At 41.2% G+C, this 20,298-nt stretch overlaps 2 protein-coding genes across 2 annotated transcripts; both read right to left on the bottom strand.

Annotated features, from left to right (window-relative positions):
- Positions 1–1,233: 1,233 nt before the first annotated feature.
- nxf1a (nuclear RNA export factor 1a) lies at positions 1,234–11,659 on the bottom strand. Its single transcript, XM_084009057.1, has 21 exons — positions 11,402–11,659; positions 10,777–10,978; positions 9,739–9,907; positions 9,564–9,647; positions 9,318–9,422; positions 8,987–9,067; positions 8,604–8,673; positions 7,490–7,578; positions 7,223–7,330; positions 6,999–7,108; positions 4,657–4,693; positions 4,342–4,410; positions 4,063–4,118; positions 3,735–3,842; positions 3,465–3,523; positions 3,241–3,356; positions 3,093–3,135; positions 2,907–2,985; positions 1,813–1,995; positions 1,653–1,713; positions 1,234–1,555 (listed from the first exon to the last, which is right to left on the bottom strand). Exons 1-21 carry the CDS (start codon positions 11,427–11,429, stop codon positions 1,517–1,519), a joined length of 1,896 nt encoding a protein of 631 aa, XP_083865183.1. The 5' UTR covers positions 11,430–11,659; the 3' UTR covers positions 1,234–1,516.
- A 2,122-nt stretch (positions 11,660–13,781) lies between these two features.
- LOC311013507 (uncharacterized protein) lies at positions 13,782–19,632 on the bottom strand. The gene is made up of 8 exons (XM_084009595.1): positions 19,614–19,632; positions 18,571–19,469; positions 17,137–17,221; positions 16,695–16,908; positions 16,346–16,550; positions 16,124–16,225; positions 15,645–15,716; positions 13,782–14,601 (listed from the first exon to the last, which is right to left on the bottom strand). The coding sequence occupies exons 2-8, from the start codon at positions 19,462–19,464 to the stop codon at positions 14,350–14,352; spliced, it is 1,824 nt and encodes a 607-aa protein (XP_083865721.1). The 5' UTR covers positions 19,465–19,469; positions 19,614–19,632; the 3' UTR covers positions 13,782–14,349.
- Positions 19,633–20,298: the final 666 nt, after the last annotated feature.

The following is a 20,298-nucleotide window of genomic DNA, read 5'->3' on the forward strand; positions in this document are numbered from 1 at the left end:
ACAACACCCGGAAGGAGACCTGTCAACACGCAGGCGCCATCTTTGTAAGGTTAATATTTTTTTGAAACCTGAAATTTAGAATCAATATTTACTTTATATTTTCATTATTTTTTTAAATGAATAGAGTACAATGCGCATTATTACTAAGGTGGGGAATATTATATTACATAATTATATCACATATATGATCAAATTAGATGTACACAGTCAATCTGATTGAGAGGCATGTTTTCCAAATGTACAGTCTTTGTAGTACAAACTCTCTTTGTTTAAATGCCCCTCCACTGTAGCTCAGCACACAAACACTAACTAGAGGAAGCAATCTCATCACTTACATTGGAAGCATGTTAGGACATTGCCTCGAAATAAACAGGATGAATGCAACCGGCACAAACTGTGCATGTTGGGACATATTTTTAAGACAGGCTTGAAAAGAGGTGATCTTTAAATTCCATGGGCTTGTTTACACAATTTTTTTCAACTTCCCCATTACAAATTTCATTAGGTGTTTGTTAATTTTCAGATACATGAATATACTTTTTTATCTACAGTTGGCATGAGTATAATAAAGTGTTTTGCGTAGTTAATAGGGAGGCTGCGGTTGATAGTTCTATTATATGCTTTAGAAAAATAATTGCGTTCACCGAACATCACCTACTCATCATCAGTCAGCCTAATTAGTGCTTTGTTTCTAATAGACTTTCCATTTCTTATCATTTCAGCTACTAGAGTAGATTCATGCTATTTGTTGACCCCAGGTCTGGTCAATAAAGTCAAAAAGGTTTAATACAAAATAGTTCAGAACCGCTACCACACGAAACATAAGCTCAGGAAATGTAAGAGCTTTAAGAGCACCTGCTGCTTTTTCTGCTGAACGCATTAAAATCCTTACTTTGCTATTGTAAATATAGATACACGTGGTTTAATTTTTAAACGTCTCATATCTGACTGCATTATAAACATTTGAGTTTTGGTTGCACAAGTATCATAGGATACCCAGGAAAGGTAGATGATAAACTGTAATTGATACTCAATCTAAAACAAAGCATTAAATGTTTTTGATACAGGGTTTCCAATATAGAAATATCTAATAAAGGGCTTAGGAACCCCAGAATTATGCCCATTTACTACCATTTCCTTTTCAAGAGTTCTCAAACTAGCATTTCCAAGGTCACAAAAGAAGTTTAAAAATCTGTATTTTGTTCCAATTGTGGCTGAAGTGAAATGTATCAATTGTGTAAAAAAATATGATTTTATTGTTCAACATAATACAACAAATCAACATGTTAAACCACTGGTCATATCTTTATTTATATGAAAACATGTAGTCATTTCTATACAAATGACCAAAAACTAAGGTTACAATAACAACAAAAAATGGTATCATAACATTAGTATTTCAGTCGAACATTCGCTTTTAAAACAAAATAATAAACCTGATCTAGATTAATTTTAATAAAACAAAGACAAATAAAATAACTGCAAATTTTATTTCACAGAAGTACGATTCAACTCTTCATTTTATGAATGCAACGTCAGGGATCTTGCCATCAGCCTGGAAAGAGAAAGGAGAAAGCATTTCAGAGCCTTGCTTTAAAATGATTGATTTTTGATTGAAATGCAGAGAGAGGAACTATGAACAGTCATGTTACCTTTAACTGAGTGAAAACTTGTGCCGCTCTGTTGAAATCCCACTCATTGTCTTGCAGACACCTGCAACAGAGAATTAGTTTTGGTGAGAATTATTGTTTAGATATCTTAAATTAAGGGAATAAATTATATCACACAACACTACACAGAAACAAGACTTACTTTTGGGACCATTCCAGGTTCATGCCAGATTTCTGCGAGAAGGCCGTGAGCATCTCCTGCTGCGGCGCAGTGAGGGTTGGGACGGGACTAGATGATGGAGTTGGGGCAGGAGCAACGAAGGCTCGACGGATCTCTTCTGTTGTCGCCATTCGGATGAAAAGCTGATCGTTCACGATGCACAAGCTGCAGAACGGGAAGATCACAGACAGAAAACAAGATAACTCATGGTGTCGAAGTAGTAGATGCATGATTTAAGACGAGGCATGTTTATTTGTATGCACTTTTAAAACACAGAGGCAATTTCAAACTGGAAAGTTTCAAAATCATTGATACAGTACATGCTCACACAAACCCACTTGCAACAGTAGATGGCAGCATTGATCCTAAATGGATCCAACTTTTAAAAAGTAAAAATATCAGTATGTTAACTAACTCCAGTCTTTGGATGCTGGTAATAAGCTGGGGTTTCCGTTAGCCTCCATTTAAGAAAAAGAGAACAATTGGGTGTAATATGCTGTAGATTTGCAGGCCATGTAAAATGATTGAATGAATGAAAGTTATTTTTTCTCATGCAGTTAGTCTAAGATGTGCAGGTTATGTGAACTGGCAACTCGAAATTGTCTAGGTGTGAATCTGTAACTGACATATTGATCTGAGCTTGATGGGACCGTTTTCTTTGTTTAGCAATATGTTACTTTGTCAAATAAAAAATCTAAACTGTTAATATAAGATTCATTATCTTTAGAATGTAGGAGAAAATAAGAATGCTAAAATGAAATGTATTTATACGGTACTATACTGCATTTCAGCTGTAACCCAAGTGGACTTCTTTTCTCCATAAGGGCTGCAGTGAACAGGAGTAACATTAAAATCTCTAACTTGGCCACAGTAGCAATATGCAACATACAGAGGAACCCCAATGTGAACTTTAAGATGCACACCATATAACTGATGTCACCCTTTAGTTTTTAATAGGGGTTATTTTCTAGAAGATTCACAACTGCTTACTAATTTAGTACTACAACTCCTCCTCAGGGAATGTGTGAAGGACAACAGGAAGGTGATAAAAACCACTGGGAATTCACTAAACTTACCCAGAATTCCCTGCTGGGACTGTGACAAAAACTCGAGAGAAAGCCATGGTTGACTCCCGGGATTTGCCATCAACAGCAACTGAAAAACAAACATGAGACACATTAGCAACAAAATCAACACACCTTATCTTTGCAGTGGATGAGGGAAAAAAATTAAAAAAAATCACGATGACCAAAACAACTCACCTTCTTTGAAGACTCCGCTCACAGTGAATGATAGTAGTGTGTTCTGTAAACCGAAAACATTTTTGCAGAATTAATACGGAGAAATGATTCACAGTTAGAGGAAAAGGCTCATGACAAGTGCTGGCTAACAGAAGAAATATGATCTTACTGTGAAGGTGTTTACGTCGACATTAAAAGAGGCAATGTCGTGCTGGGTTTTGGGCAGCTCGTTGAGGAACGCCACAACATTCAATCGCGTGTGCTTCAGAAGTCGAAACCGCATCGCTAAAAAAAAGAAGAAGAAACGATTCAGGGAAGGGAACATCATGAAGTATCTCAAATCTTAAAAAAACATTAAATCTCAACAATTCAGACGCGACAGTGGAAACTCACTGGAGTCTTTAATTCTCTTCAGGTTTCGAGTGTCTTTGTGATACTCTCCCAGACTGCTCCTAAAACCAGGAGAGCAACAGATGGAATACATGTGAATACAGTTCAAAGACTCATATAGGCAGATGTCACCAGTGGGATCAGAGATAAGAGTTAATAATAACTTAATAACTAAATCCTCATAAGACTGACTGTGGAAACACTGGAAAACTTTACAACCCATTCATTTATGCGTCATTCACTGTTTCATGTAGACAGTGCGTGTGTTCTTACCTGGAGGGGTTCTGGGTGGTGTAAGGTGTTGTCAGGGACAACGATGCTCCATCATGGTAAGCATCCAGAAGTGGCTGTCTGTCCCCGGAGTCGTATATACTGTAGTACCTGCAACACAGTCACACGTCACTTGATTTAGTTTTCTTGCGTTTCCTGTTCCTGCGATACCTTCTTACAATCAAATCCTTTTTGGTACTGAAATTGTGTTATAAGCAGTACTGGTGAATCAGCCACGAGTTGGGTCACATTACCAGTGCTTGGAAAACAGGCACTGGTCCACTGAAAGTAGCCAGAAGATTGTCAACATAAAAAAAAGTTAGGAACTCACTGTTGCAAGAAACGGAGGATGATGACCTTAATTTCATCAGAGCCAAAACAGCTGCCCTGGATAGTCAAATGGAAAAAAAAAGGTTGTCAGGTTGTACATGAAGGAGACAGTAACAGTCTTGAGACAATGCAGCCTAATCTTCCAAAAATGAATTATTAATGAAATCACACATAGGAGAGGTTCTACTGAATGTCATGCACTCCAGAAGACAACACTGATTTGTCAGTCCAAGTTAAAATATCTAAAATACATAATTAATCACAAGATTAAAGAAGTAACCTTGCAGGGGGGGATAATGGTGGGCGTTTCCACATCGAATCCAATGGGTGCGGGAAGGTCATTGCCATCCTAAAAAGAAGCCACACGTGATAAAAAGAGAAATTAGTGCTGGCCAGCTGTTCTGCCACTTTGTATTAATTTCTTTAGCAATATGACACCATCCAGACACAGCAAATTTGTTATACAAAATGTATTTTCTCTGCATTTCCCAACTTGTAGGAACTCAGAAAGTTGTCTTTATTGCAACATTGCAATGTGCTGCATTGAAAGATGATTGCAAAGACAGGAAGTGAGGAAGTTGCCATGTAGACATACCAGTTTGAGAAGCCGGGGAAACCTCTGCCGCACAGCACTGATATGGAACAAAACCAAGACCAAGAAAGTTATCATCAGGAATTAATCAACAACTCAATTACTGTAGAAGGCACCGTCAGTCACACCTGCTGCCATTTAATGTCATTCTGTGACCTTTCAGTTTGTCATTTTAAGCTGATACAATGTCAAAAGTATTTGGAAGAATACAGTCATGTACAGATATATAGATAATAGTAAGTATAACTACAAACAAGGGGTTTGATCTTTTTAATACACGGAAATTCACGAATGGGCTATCATTCATGCCTTCATTTTTCCCTTCAGTTTCATGCCGTGTCCTTTGACAGTTCTCCCACCCCAAAGTGGACTTACCAGTTGGTATACTCACCATCTCCCCCCAATATGATGATATACAGAGATCTGACACAGGGAAGCAATACAATCACACTTTTTCGCACAAATATAAACATGCAGAGAACCATGTTCTACCAGACGGTGCTACAACCAGCAAACACACCCATTTGAAATGAATTAAATAAAGGTGTTGTGCAGTGTTGGGAGAGAGGTGGTTGCCTCCAGCCTCATGCCCACCGTCAACTCTGGGGGAGGAGAGGAGTTCACATTACAAAAAAACAAAAAACAAACTGGGTCTGGGGGGGTAAACATTTTTGGTTAATTCACACCAAACACTACCACAAATAGTGTAACATCATGACTCATCATGTGAGTAAGTTTGATGGTGTCAGCTGCCATGATTATCAGCAAAGAAAGACAACCTGAGAATAGAGCTGCACAAAAGGACAGCTGGCCTCAGAGTGAGCTGGACGCAGCAGTCCCACCACTCATCCTATTGCCTTCCCCGTGCTGCACATGCAAACCAGTCAAGTATCTCAAAGCCACTATAAAATCTGCAGAGATGGGTATTTGTGCTGTAAGCTTTTAATTGTCAAGGTTAATTTGGATCCATGCCTCTGGTTACAGAGGGACTGGGAGATCATTAAGCATCGGACTAGAGTGGCAATGATCTACCGTGCTCTCTGCCACATACTGGAGCCGTTTTTTGTACTGGTCTCAGCCACCAGAAACTGGAAGAGGAAGTATTTTCACATTTTTCCCCCCACTCGACTTATTTCAGGCAAGACTGGACTTCAATTTCCAGTTTGGAGCACATTTCCCTCTGAAGTTTGTTAAGGGCGCTTAACTCTCCACTTCACTGAACAGCAAAGGCCTGTTTTAGGCCAAACGGAACCAACTTAGTGGAAGAGACAGACTGCTTTCTCTCTGTGGTCCATCTTTGGTCATTGATAATGACACATATCCCCCTCCACCTCGGCTGCTATTGAGCCCCATCTTCTCAATTTCTTCTTGTCGCTTTCTCAGTGAGTCAGAGCTCATGGGGAGTCCGGCCGAGTAATCGTGACTGTGCCTGCCTTAGGTTGTCCCAGGTTTTCGAGGTGGGATCTTACCCGTCATGGGCTATCCAGCCTTCCATACTCGCCTGATACAGGTGACCAAGTGGGCAAGGGTGCTACGAGGGGAGGGGAATCATTGGCTGTGTTTCATTCAAACATTTGTCAAGACAACCGTGGATTGCCCTCTCTGCTTAAACACCCTACAGTGTTTTACAGAACTGCTCAAGAGATTGTTGCGATCTGTGTTTGAAAGCAGTTCACGGTAAATTGTGTTAAAGGGTTTTCAAGGTGAATGTCTTTTTTCCCCTCCAGTCCGCCTTCTCAGAGTTATACATCATCAGCAGTGCAATGTTTGTTTTTTGTTTTTTTTACAGTAGTTTATGGGAAAACTAACTAGGATGTCAGCAGGGGAGTGCTGGGTACAGCATCACTGAGACCATAAAATAGACTAAAGCTAGTAAAGATTCCCCAAAGAGAAGGTGAAATACTGGCAGAAAGAAGATGGCTTTTTTGGCTGTGGAGAGTGTAAGCAAGCTGAGAGGAAAAACAACGTAGAAGGGCATTGTGATTAGATGTCCTGTCAGCAAGTTTTGAAAAAAAAAAAAAAAAAGTTTACTTTGCAATGTGAAAAGGAAATCTTCGAGTGTGAGGATATGTAAAACAACCTCCATACATATATGTTTTACAGGGAGTCAAATGTTCAATGTCAGCTGGCTCTGCTTGGTCCAAAAGTTCATCCTTGACAGATGGGAAAATGGTTTCAATTATTGTATAGGCATCTTCTACACACATACCAAGGCTTGCTTGATCTTCTGTAGTGCGCTGCTACATACTCTTGTCATAAAGGAAAGACTCCTCGACAACCGTACTCACACACAAGCAGTCATACCACTGTTTCCCCCAGATAAAATCTTAAAATCGCTGACTGACCTGATGTAGGAGGCCTGATCCTTGAATAGGTCACACAGAGGGTTCCTGTTCAGCCACAGCTCCACCAGCTTCAGGCCTTTCACCTTTTCCAGCTCCCGGTCCGACTTCAGCTGGATGACGAGACAGAATCAGAACATGCTTTAGTTACAGGAGGATTCAAAAAGAAATCAGGTAATGTGCCTGGTTTCCATTATTAATTCAATCAACTAAGCAGTCAGTTTCACCTCATTGTGGGAAAGGTTGAGGGTCTTCAGATTAGGTGCCTTGGAAACTAAATCAGTGAGTTCATCCAGTTTGTGAATGCGGTTGTTACTGAGGTTCAAGCCTGTGAGCTGGCAAGAGACAGAGAGATGTGTGTTAGCACGTTTAGTTTGACCAACCACTTAATAAGAAAGCAGCTACGATGTGCACCTTCATTAAGACAACAGCAAATAGTTTGTCACTTATTTTCCAGCTAACAATATTAAAATCATGTGCTGTATTAAATGTACCTCTGGAATGTTTTCTTCAATGATCTTGATGACAGCTTCCATGTTTGTCTTCCTGTTCAAGATGACTTCAATGTTCTGGGAAACCAGGTCTGTCGCATGAATTAAAATCAGCAATCAATATATTAAACCAATTCTGGAAAATCATTTTCAATGACAGTAAGGTAATAAAGGAAATGTCTGCACCATCTATTGCATTATCGATGTAAAACATTGTAGTGATTAGGGTTGTAAACGATAAACCGATGCGACCGGATATTCGGTTCAACAAGTGAGAGATATGGCTGCATCGGTAGCAGCCTCCTCAATCGATACGAATTATCAATTAATTCCTTGATGAATCGTTTACAGAGTCATGGATCGAGTATCGCGAGACTTTGAAGCGGTTGGCGGCATTACACCAGCGTCTCTAAAACAACGCGAGAGCTGAAGCTGCCCGTGAAACGCCGTAGCTGCCTAGCTGGTACGAGTTATAAACAAGGGACAACACGGAAAATGGAGGAGGTGGAGGGGCGGGCGCAGCACAGGTAGGCGGCTGCAACGCTGCCGTGTGACCGCAGGCACCCCACGACCGCACGTGAGAGATGGATGGCTTTGAATGTCGATCGCTTGTGTCTCAACTTGCGCCACAAGAGGCGACCGCAGCACGGGTAGCGTCCACGACACTGTCCTGTGACCGCCATCCAACGATTCAGCCAGACTTTTTTTTGGTCCATGTCTAAAAATAAATACATTGACATGTGATTTTGTTGTTCTGGTTTTTTTTTTTTTGCCAGTGCCATACAGCCACAATGTTTGGGGATATGTGGTATTTTACATATTTGAAAAGAAACTATTGTACTGTCACTTTCATAGAATCGGCTTCTTTATTTTATAAAATATCTACAACAAATATTAACCGTGGAATCGAATCATATCGTTACACTGTATGGAATCGATTCGAATCGGTCTGTAATAAAAGGATATTGTTTTTGAATCGAATCGTAACCTGTGTATCTAGATGCATATCGAACCGTTTATCACAAAGAGATGTGCAACCCTAGTAGTGATCATTTACTTCGAAAAGTCTTGTATGATTTGCATACAAGTATGAAAACACTTAGGAGAGTATAATCACCTGGGTCTGTTCGGATGTTGTTCAAGTCCAATGCTTGTTGGGAGCCATCAAAACGTTTTGCCATGCATTGCTGTGAAAGATAAACAACAGCCTAAATAAAGCCCTCAGCAAAACATAGAAACTTCCTCCAAATGATTATTGGACTAACAAAACCCCTCTCCACTTCTGTCACTGACAGTGCAGAGCTGACCATACCCTGGTTAGGGTATGTCATTTTCCTTACCAATCTCAATCTAATTTTAGTACATGGATTTTGATCCACACACACACACACTTTATCAGAGACTAAGTTAAGTTTTAACCACAGTTTTTAGGGCGACTTTAACAGGCATCTTATAATGTCTCATGCACCTTCAGACAGTTTATTACTTCGTCTACCTCACCTTCAGATGCTCCAAGTGTTCAGGCTTTAGGTCAGAGAGGAGGAAGGATGGTGGAGCACTGGGGTTGATGTGCACTTCAACCTTGAAGAAACAAACATTACATGGTATGAGGGAAATGAGCAAATGGAAATGTGATTAAAAGTTCTCTATACAATATTCAAACATTAATATAGCAGGAAACAACTATTTCAGTATTCATGTGCACAGTGAACTGCCTAGTCACTCTTGCGCAAGTAACACAAGGCAAAAATGTGCTTTGTGTTTGGTGTAAAGGTACTTTTCCACATCCTGCAGTAATAAGAGGGAGATTTCCAATATTAACCCAACATACCTTATAGCCATCTACGTCTGTGATCTTGTGAGAACATTTGTGCAAGGCATTGGCAATAGAGGAATCATCGACGTAGAAATGGACCCTGTTATGGTCAACATGGTACTGGATAGACGGGAGGAGAAAGAAACAATTAAAATTCATATATACATAGACGATGTCGCCAAACGCCATTTCTTACGAGTTTTCAGTGCATATAGGTATCAAAATTGTAATTAATAATCATAATACTGCACTGAACCTCACCTGTACAGGTGTGAAGGGAAGGGTACAAATGTTCTGAAGAGCCGGCAACAACCACTTCTTGTCATATTTTCTTCCATGTGGTATCTGTCACACAGAAATGGCAAAATATGATCTCATTAAACAGATTACAAATTTAGAAGCATGGATGTCCTGTGGTAACTGTTTTAATACGCACCGTTACTTTGAACCAGCCTGAACGGCTTTTTCCTCCGTTGCCTCCACCACCTCTGTCTCCACCTCTAAAGCCGCCTCCTCCTCTACCACCTCCTCCCCCTTTGCCTTGTCGCCTGTCTCTGTCAAATCGTCCATCCCCTCCTTTCCGAAAAGGTCTACCATATGGGTTGCTAAGGACGACACAAACAAGGTTATTTTTTAGTAGGATCATAAACAGTTCAGTTTACATTCATTCAGTTTCTCACCTATCCTAAACACTTAAACACAATTTTTAAATCTAATTACAACCTCAAAACATCAAAGGAGAGATGTCTGTCTGTGACTGCCCACAGCTAGTTTTGCATTGGGGCAACAACTTCAAGCAGATTGCCTGAATTCACCTTCACTTGATTTTGAGTTAGAAAGATGTGTAGTTTGCAACACCGTCCGGTCATTAGTGTCTAAGGGATTAGCCAAATGCGGGTTATCATTCAATCACACAACACATCAGTGATTTGTTACAGACATTCCTGGCGAAGCTCCCCCCTCTATAAATAGGCTACAGATTCTACATATAAGTGCAGGATGTAAGTGGAATACATTTTTTTATTTTTATTAATTCAAATAAACCATATTCTTAGCCATGGTGATCTTCTAGTGTCAGGATGTCGATGGGGAGCTCGTTCCACCATTTAGCCAAGACAGCAAACTTAGTAGCGTGACTAGGTGTCCCTCGCAGTGAGGGAGCAAAAAGCCAATTTGTGGGCGAGCTGGGGTGTAGGGTTTAATCACGTCCTGGATGTAAGCTGTGTCTGATCCGTTAGTAGCACAGTACGCAAGTACTCGTGTCTTGACGCAGGTGGGAGCAGCTACAGGAAGCCAGTGAAGGAGCGGTGTAGTGTGAGAGAAATAGTTCTTGAACTTTTCTTTTGTCTAACACTCTTACAATACAATTCCTTGAGCACTCTTTATAAAGTCACACTCAGCAATCACAACAAACACATCAGATGACAATCCTAAACCACCAACAAAGTGTTAAACAATGCACCGGCTCACTTACAATCTGGAGCTGTTGTCCTGAGCGCCGTCACTCATTGTTACATCTGCGTCAGCGTCGTCAAGCCTAGACCGTGGGCCAGGACCTCCAAAGCCTCCAGAGTGGTTTCCCCGTGTGCGGTCTCGGCGGGACCTGTCATTAAAACGACCCTTGTTGTTGCCTCTGCCTTTACGGTTGCGAAACGGTGCGGTTCTGTCATCATGCTCTGAGAAAGGGAACAGAGTTAAGAAGTTAGTTCGTTTTCAATTCACACCACTAACATACACAGTCCAGACAAAAAAACTGTTGCAGAACTGGGGTTAAATATACAAAATAGTGCATTATACATTTGTAAAAAACTACACATCTTATATAACTTCTGTCTCTGACAAAAATAATCTTGCCATACCTTGTTGATCTCTGCTCTAACTGTGTTTTGAGATATATATATATATATATTCAGTACTATGTAAATACGTTTACATACACTTATCTCTGGGGATTGGGGCGAGTATGATTTTACCTCCAAGGACCAGGCAACCACTGCTCCTGACCTCCCTCCTCACCATAAAGTCCCCTCGGTCTAAAGGGAACGGTACATGTGGCAAAAAGATGTAAGGTTAACGCTGTAGGAAACAGGGCGTCTTACCGTTGTAGTAATGTCCGCCGTCCGCCATATTTCTGGGATAGCGAAGGATACAAAAAACACACAGCCCTTGGCCAAAAGTATAATAGCGGGGCGTTGTTTCTTTCTTTCTTTAAAGAAACACGAATGTTAGGCTTTGAGGAAAAGTCCAAACATCCCAAGTAGTGGAGCCTTTGTGCCAGATGAAACACAAAGGCGAGCACGACACGATTGCACGTTGCTATTTAGCTCTAGCTCGTGGCTAGCATGCTAGCTGCTAATGCTGCGCGTTGACGGAGAGACAACGGAAATAATACCCTACGTGGTTTCTCTTCCGGTGCAAACAAAACAACAACAAAAAACGGCGCGGAATTCAAACAAAAGAGTTTGGAGACATTATTAACGCCAGCTTTGACTTGACATCGTGGGGGAACACTTTTATGGTACAATAAATAACCTCAGGTTAGATATTTCCCCATGGTCGTCATGGTAACGTTGCTAACATGCTAAAGACAGAAACATAAGGTGAACTGAGAATCCGTTACAGCAGATTTTCAGTGTTGCCTGTAAGAGTTCATTAAAAACCACCCAGGTGCTTTCAAAGATGTTTAAAATATGTATGTCATTTAAATATTCATGGTCATTAATCTGTCACATTTTCTTCAGAACACAAGTTAGCATTCATGGAAGCATAATTATTGTCAAGGGAGTCAAAAACACCTAGTGGCCACTTTATTAGATACATAAATGCAACTGTTCTGTCATAAACTCTATTTTTATTATGCATTTTAATACTACTCCTTAAATACTTCTCATTGTGCATGGGGCTTCAACAAAGCAGCTACCAAAAGCAGCACTTGTTTTAATATGTACTTGTTATAAATATATTTACCTAAACGTTTGATACGAAATTAGAAAGTCTACAAATATATATATATATATAGTTAAGGATGCCTTTTTGAATACATCGTTTTTTTGTATTGTCAACTGCTGTCCTTAATAAGTGTTGGTAATCCTTCCAATACTGTAATTGCTGACAGGCTTCAGAGAAATATGGTCTGCCACTCAGACATGGTTGACTGTTGTGTTTAATAACATTAATGATGGATGCATTACACTTAGTGGAGAGCCACATATCAGAAGTTTGAACCTAACCAAATAGGTTTGCTGCCTAAACCCTAAGGAGATTTCTGTCAGAAAATCCTGGGAGGTAAACTTCTCACATGTGCAGTGTTGTTGGCTCACTGGAATAACTTACATGAAGACTTGATGGAGCTGAGCCATGAATGTTAACAATTCAACATGTGCTTTTCTTACAGTGGCAAGTCAAACATGTCAGCTGTGAATGGATCATTTGGCGTCAGCACTGAGGCTATGAACTTGGATGTAACCACCGGACCGGACTTACCCTCGTCCAACACGCGTGTCACCACGGCGAGGTTGGGGTAGCTTCCCCGAGACAGCTTCACACGGTCCATCCTACACCACAACGCCTCAATCTCAGCCTTTAGGAAACCTGTCAGAATGTAAACCTACTAACGTACAGAGAGCATTCATATGAAGACTTCCCACGTGCTCTGTCAGTCTGCGTGAGGTTAAATTTAACCCTCCCCTCCCCCAGTCGGGTGCTATGACTATTGAGCTAAAGTAGCTAACTAACTTGAAGCTGGGCCCATGGAACCTTCCCGACAATAAATGCCAATCCATTTCTTTTACCGTGTCAATATTTCTCGTGATAATATGGGAAACAATGGCCTCTACCTACTGTCCGCGGTCTCCGGTAGTGTCTTGTCAGACTAGCACGCTAACTTTCCTCCAACTTGAACAACAACATGGCGCCACCTCGTGGAAGGTGTCCAACCCAGAGGACCTGACCTGGATGACCTCAGTATGGAGCTGGTATATAATAAAGGAAAATAAAGTTCAAGTCCACCTTAAGATAACGGCAATTCAATTAATAATAGCCTCCCTCATCGAGATATCTAATATGTTCATTTGTCGTTTGTGGTGCTGCAGAATTGTGTTGCCATTTATTAAAAGCCGTGTCTTGAGGTGGACAGAATATTAGAAACACCTCCATGCAGTCTCCATTATGACCATTAAGTTGAATTAATGCCTCTGAAAGAAAACATAACCTGATTATAAACTTAATAAAGATATAATTTATTGCAAGGGTCTTGTATGTGATTACTGTTTTTAGATCTAAAGTGTCTAAAGTGGAAACTAATGCTAATCGTATCCAACATTTACTTGCAGAAAGACAGATACATAAATGCCCTATATGTTAGTATCTGTTTTTCTGCAAATAAATGTTGGTTATTTGTCTGTGTGATTGTCAAAATAACTATTTTGATAGAGAAGCTAACTAAAATTATTGCACGGAATGTGGTTGTGGGAACTGGATGTGTCCATCAGTCCCAGAGGAGGACACGGGACAGAAAGAGTCACCCGTATGATTTAGATTAGGTTGATAATGAATGGCATTACATTATGTCAATGAGCTTTTCCTGGACATCCCAGTCAGTTTGACATGACTCAAAAAAAATCCACACACACTTTATACGCATTGCATTTTTAAAATGTCTTTTCTTATGGTTGGTTAGTCTTTTTTAAAGTAGACTGACTTGTGGCAGGTAGAACATGAGGATGTTCAGTCATATGTGCATAGGGAGTTTCCTTTGCTGCTGTAGACAAATAATCTTATGTGTTGCATAGAGAGTTTTTACACACCAACGCAGGGAAAATTATTTTTTAGTCCTTTATGAATGCTTAAAAAAAGGGAATAGAAAAGAATAAAGAGTCTTTGAAATGAAACAGTCTCCACCGTTACAGTGTGTACATGCCAGATGTACATTTGCAAGATGACAACAAGGATTTTAGCTGATACTGTTATGTTGTTGTTTTACTCAGCCCGTGACGACAGATGGCTCATAAACAAGCCTCCAGTTCTCCACCACAACCCTCAGCGTACTTCATGCAACACTCTTTTCTTCTCCACAGTTGTCCTCCTGCTGCCAGGAGGCCACACTGATGGCCTGGCTCAGAGAAGTGATGAGGGAGGTCAGACCGATGAGGTAGCCGTCCTCTCTGCTCCCCTCGGCCCACGGGACGTTGTGCCTGAGCTTGTTCGTGTCAGGCACCGGGGTCGTCTTCCCAAAGTCTATCATCCACACACTTGCCTTGCTGTTGTGGTCGTGGACAAAGAGAAGCGAGCTGCCAATCACCTGGTCAGGTCAAACATACAGATCATAATAATTATCAGCAAAGACATATCTCGGCTCAATGCGTTTTTAATATGATTTAACCCTTAGATGCATAAGTGGGTCAAAGATGACGTGCTGAGGTTGTTTTCTTGCAATATCTTCGTAATGAAAAGTTATGATTTCATATTCCTCAAAAACATGTTTTTTTATATGGTGCCATTTAAATTTTCAATTGACCTTTTATACATTTTAAGAAATTTTATTTTTTGTATTACTACCCCAAGCTTCCATAAGTGGGTCAAAAATCACCCGTATTAGAATCAATACATTTTTGTGCCATTTTTGTTAAGAATAATCATTTATGTTATGTTTTGTATTGTACACACAAGAATGCTTTTATGTTTCAGTTATTTAATTATTATTATTTAATTTTTTTTAACTTTTTAACATTTGGAACATTTTCAAGCATTTAGACAATATTCATTGAATACCAAGGACATTGATTGCACAGAACAATGTCAACATTAATTGTGTGTGTGTGTATGTGTGTGTATGTGTGTGTGTGTGTGTGTGTGTGTGTGTGTAACTGTCCAGTCATTGATAATTCATCTCCTTCTTCATCTTCTGAAGCTTTTGATGATGTCATAGTCCCTGTTTTGTCTTCTTGTCTCAAACAGGTTTGTCACAACTGCATGCAGTGAACACGCAGTTGTGACAAACTGGTTTCTGGCTGTGACCATTGCACACAGGTACACATTTTCCACACCTATTGTTGACTTTTGAAAGAGAAGCCCAAATAACAAAGATCGCAAAGTCAACAATAGGTGTGCAAAATGCAATGTACCTGTGTGCAGTGTTCACAGCCAGAAACAGGTAGTTTGTCACACCTGCGTGCAGTGAGGAGAAAAAACAGGGACTATGACATCAAAAGCTTCAGAAAAAGAGATGGAATGTCAATGACTGGACAGCGACCCACTACGGAAGAGTGTAGGGCCCAACCACTCATGCATCCAAGGGTTAAGGCAGCATTTAACAGGCAAACATTTGTCTCTGGAAAAACCAACCTCATGGGTTCTGAAAAACAGGGAATTCTTTAGTACATCACTCAGGGCCAGGAGTCTGGAGTGGTACGCTTTCTGAGAGCACAGATGGGTAGAGTTGTGAATCAGCAGCAACGATTAGTACACACATAACAGAGTAATGTAATAAACTGAGGCGAGTGGACATCAAATTAACACATGACAGGAACTAGTAGCAAAGATTAGGGAAGGAAAGGAGGAACATTTATGGGATTTTAACATTGTTTCTGTTTATCAGTTAGTTGCTAGTTCAATGTATTGTCCTAAATGTTGTTCTTGTTGTCTTTTATTCAACCTTCATTAAAATGTTTTAAATACAATGCCTATATGGAGGTATTTTGTGTACCAGGATCTTTATATTTTGATTTGTTTGTGTTTTTTTTTTTACATTTATATAGAATGATTTAGGAGATGTCTTAAAGAAGAGGATTGTAGCGAGAATTTTCACAATAGACAGAACTGACCAGGATGTCCAGCTGACTCCTGGTCAAGTACAGCAACGCCTCCGTGACCTGAGCTACAGTCAGAACTTTCCTGAAGTCCCGTTTGACGCTGCCGTCTTCCATCTGACTCGCAGAGAAGCAACACAACAGCACACACGTGAAAACTTGGAGAGTCCATTAAACAGCTCAGTTAAATAGGTCCATTTTGAGTTATGCAGGGATTTCACTGGTCTTTACTCATACCATGATGCCTTCTATCCTGAAGCCCAGCGTTGACGTAGAACTGGTTGCATCCCTCCACTGAAGGTATCGGCACTTGGTTACCCCTTTCTGTACGTGCTCCTCTGCTGATAGAGCGGACGGGTCGATTTTCACCATCTTCTGGTACATGTCACTCCGCATGATGGCCTTATTCCGGGCTTTGATCAGTTCCTCCTCCTGGTACGTCCTGAGAAGGAAAGTCATGTATTTAAAAACCCCTCATCTAATCGTAGTAATCATGAGTACACTTATTCCTACAATGTTAGTGCGTACGCCTGCAAGACTGGTCTGGTCACTTCTGCTAGGAATAAATAGTTGCTCTCAGACCTACCTGACTCCCATCTTGCAGTCCATGATGACAGGTCTCCTCAAGCCTCTCAGCAGGTCCTCCAGGCGGATGTAGCAGTGCTCCCCCTTGGTGACCAAGCCGTGGTACTGCGGGACAAAGGGTCTTAGCGGGTCTCTCATCAGGCAGTCCAGACACTTTGCCTCCACTTCACTGTACAGTTTCAACACCTCCCCTCCGTCACTCAGCTGGAAGTTACCTGGTGATGGCAGCAACCAGTGAGGCAGGGAAAACAGGGAGAATTGTGAGCTATAGACACATGCTTAATAAAACACGAAGGCAGATGAGGTATCTGTACGAGATGACAAGCCCTCACTTAGACAATGTCGACATGAATAAATGTGTTGGAAAACCCAATGGTGTAAACTGTAGACATGATTGCAGTAGTTTCTGTGTGTCTGTATGCGTCTGTTTTGGATGAACATGCCTTGATGTCCAGCCAGCTGGACCCAGGAGCTCTGCCGCTGGAGCGACCATTGCATCATGGTCAGGTAGGTTTTCCAGGAGCGGCTCTGAGGCACAAAAGAAGAGCACATCATCTCAGCAAGCAAGCATTCACTCTGCATGTTTATAATCCACCTGGGGGGCGGCATTAATGCAGAGATCTTAGTCCTGTCAGCTTCATTATTTTTAATGAATGAACCGAAACCTGCGGAAGGAAGTAAAGAGGACATGACCTCTGTGGTAGATACGGGCATGCTGCAGGCTATCTGCAGGATTTCACCCGAACCTGAATGTCTGCATATATGTGCAAGTGGAAAAGCCTCAGCCAGTATGCAGGGTGGAACCAGGGCCTTGTTGCTGTGAGGTGGCAGTTCTCAGCCAACGTATGACCTCCTTATGTAGGTTAATGCTCAGAAGTATGGGACTCTCATGTTTAGGGAGACCTGTGTAATTTTTCTTCCTGTCATACCAGGCAAAGCACAGGTGCTACTAATACAATTAGCCATTGATGGCTCTGTTCCATTCAAGTAAGCCATGGCAGTGTGACAGTGAGCCAGCACACACAATACCAGGACCCTGAGACTGAAGAAATTAAATGAAATTAAGCCATCATTCATTTCATTATGTGCTTTTCCCACGAGTCATAATGTCTGCCAAAATAAAGGCCAACAGAGCAGCTCAAGGCCATTCCGTCGGATAATAGAAAATGTATCTCTGATTTTGATCATTTGTTGGGACACATCACACCATACAAACATATCATTGACCTTTGTGTTTACAAACAGTGCGTACCTCGACAGTTATGTTTTGTATATACACAAAACAGCTGCCAGCAGACACAGGCATGGCCAGTGAAAAAGTCGAAAAGCCGAGGGAAGCTAAAGTAGACCGGAGCATGCTCAGTAGAGGTTGCAAAATAGTATTTATATTATTATATTATATTTATATTTGTAGTTTTTCTGTATTATGTGATATCTATGACAACTTCCTTCACATTGCAGATGTTTGCATCCTAAATGTTGCTGTTGGTCACAGATGGAATGTTTTAAAGACAATATAATAATAATAATAATTATATATAAAATAATTATATATTAGATGTATAATTATATAGACTGCACTGAGAAAGTCTACTCCTTAGACCTACTCTGCCTGTCTCGTCTATTCTCATATCTGTAGCAGCAGCAACAGCCTGGCATGCAAACACCATTCAAATCTGACCTTGTCAAGGTCCTCTTTCAAGCCTATGCAAATTTACCAACACCACAGGTGCAAAGAACTGTTGAGAAATATAGTTTTAGTAAGCCTCTTCCACGGGAAAAACAGAGCAGCCAGATGCACCGGCGTGATGCCAGACCAGGGTAGCAAATGCCAAAAATGAAAATTGTAGTTTGAAATCACATCCATCCATTCTCACCTTCCTGAATGCACTCCTCTTTGAGCCAACATCCTCTCCTTCGCTGAAGACTTCATCACTCTCTGCTGAGGAGAGGCTGACGGAGGAGCTGGAGGAATTGGACGAGGAGGAGTGCAAAAGCTTGGAGAGGATTGGATGTGGGGAGGACCTCTGATGTGTTGTGGAACCCTCTCCCGGCACCTCCTTGACCTCCTCGTCCCTCCATTCTGGGGTCTTCACGCTCCCCTCGTTCTTTGCCTCTGCTGCTGAAACAGGAGACCACTTCCTCTCTTCATCATCTTCTTTTCTATCTATCTCAAAACTGGAGTTTCTTCCTCTCCAGTGTGTCCACTCAATGTTTCTGCCCTCTTCCCTTTCCTTATCCTTAAGCTCCATCTCTCCTCCAGTCTCTTCCAAGCTTCTTCTACCGCTCCACCTCTCCCATCCGTCAGTATCAACTTCATAGCTCCCCCCTAACCTCTCCGTCCTCCTCATCCTCCATCTTGCCTTCACCTCATCCTTTGCACACCTCACCTTCAGTTTGAAGTCCTCTTTTGTTTCCGCGCGTTGAGCAACTTTGTTCTTGTCTTCCCTCACCACGTTGCTTGGTTCTGAATTGAGCTCGTGGTCCCCGTCCTCTCCGAGTCCACCTATGCACTGACTGTAAGGGGGGAAACTTTTGACGGACTGGAGTTTGGGTCTGGTTCTGAATTTGACCCGCCTGCCGCCGCTGGAAGACCCTTCACTGAATTTCAGATGTTGATGCATCTCATCCGATACTTTGGCAGAAAAGTCATGATCGCTAGTTGTCTTGTCCTCCGTCTCCGTCCCCTCCACGTGGTTATCATTCGTCATCTCCATCTTTAAGTCCAGTGTGTGCGTGTAGGTGGTGAATCCAATCCATGAGCCCACCATGTATGCTTTTACAAAACAGGGAAATGTTAACAAGAGATGCATAGTTTTGAACATGTTTGAGGAAAGATTGAACACCATTCTATCACAGCCTCTGCAATATTTCTATAAAATCCTAAATGATAATTTGTGTTCAGCTTACCGTACCTTACCTGACCTGACCTGTGTCTTCCATCTGTTGGAAAGCTCTGTGCCTGTTACTCAGCTACATCACTCTCTTTCCCCTGACTGGTGCAAAATTTTGCATGCAGTGATGTCATTCAGTTTCCAAGCTTTAGGAGGACGCACAGGAATGACACTGTGTCGGACAGCGTGGTGGAAACCGAGTAGTCCTACGGTGTCCTCCACCATATGAGTGTATACCTTGTGGGTAAACTGTTTCCGTGTTTTCTAACTATCCAAAAAACAAACTAATAGTCTGATAAATGCAAAGGTTTTATTGCAACACAATGTGCTGTAGAATGAGGCAGCAGCCAAGTAATACACATATTGGTAAAAACTTTTGTATAGCAAAGGGGAAGCAGCAGCAGTAGTAGTAGAAGCAGCAGTAGTAGTAGTAGTAGTAGTTGTAGTAAACATTAAATTCCATCTTTATAAGTCAGAGGTTCTGTTTCTATGATGTTCACATCTGAACTGCTGCATCACCAGCTGGTCTGGTTCTACTGTCCTGAAACCAGTTGAGCTTCTGTACAAAAAGGACATAAAGAACCTTTTTCTTATCATCATTGCAACATCTTAGGGAAATATAACTGAGTTTTCTAAATGTATGTAAATTCTCCTCTGCATGTTTAATATATAAAGTGTTCCATGGCGCCACCCCCACTGGAAGAGTTTATC

Source organism: Eutrigla gurnardus (genome assembly GCF_963514095.1).
Source record: "Eutrigla gurnardus genome assembly, chromosome: 5".
Taxonomy (NCBI): Eukaryota; Metazoa; Chordata; class Actinopteri; order Perciformes; family Triglidae; genus Eutrigla; species Eutrigla gurnardus.

Excerpts from the sequence above, each read along its gene's own strand:
- LOC311013507 (XM_084009595.1), bottom strand. The coding sequence starts at position 19,464 with ATGGTGGGCTCATGGATTGGATTCACCACCTACACGCACACACTGGAC. Across the intron at positions 16,909-17,136 it reads CCAGCTGGCTGGACATCAAG|GTAACTTCCAGCTGAGTGAC; the intron begins GCATGTTCATCC and ends TGCCATCACCAG. Across the intron at positions 14,602-15,644 it reads TGTTTTTCAGAACCCATGAG|GTGATTGGCAGCTCGCTTCT; the intron begins GTTGGTTTTTCC and ends TGACCTGACCAG.
- nxf1a (XM_084009057.1), bottom strand. The coding sequence starts at position 11,429 with ATGGCGGACGGCGGACATTACTACAACG. Across the intron at positions 9,908-10,776 it reads CAGGACAACAGCTCCAGATT|CAACCCATATGGTAGACCTT; the intron begins GTAAGTGAGCCG and ends TGTCGTCCTTAG. Across the intron at positions 4,411-4,656 it reads TTCCCCGGCTTCTCAAACTG|GATGGCAATGACCTTCCCGC; the intron begins GTATGTCTACAT and ends GCTTCTTTTTAG.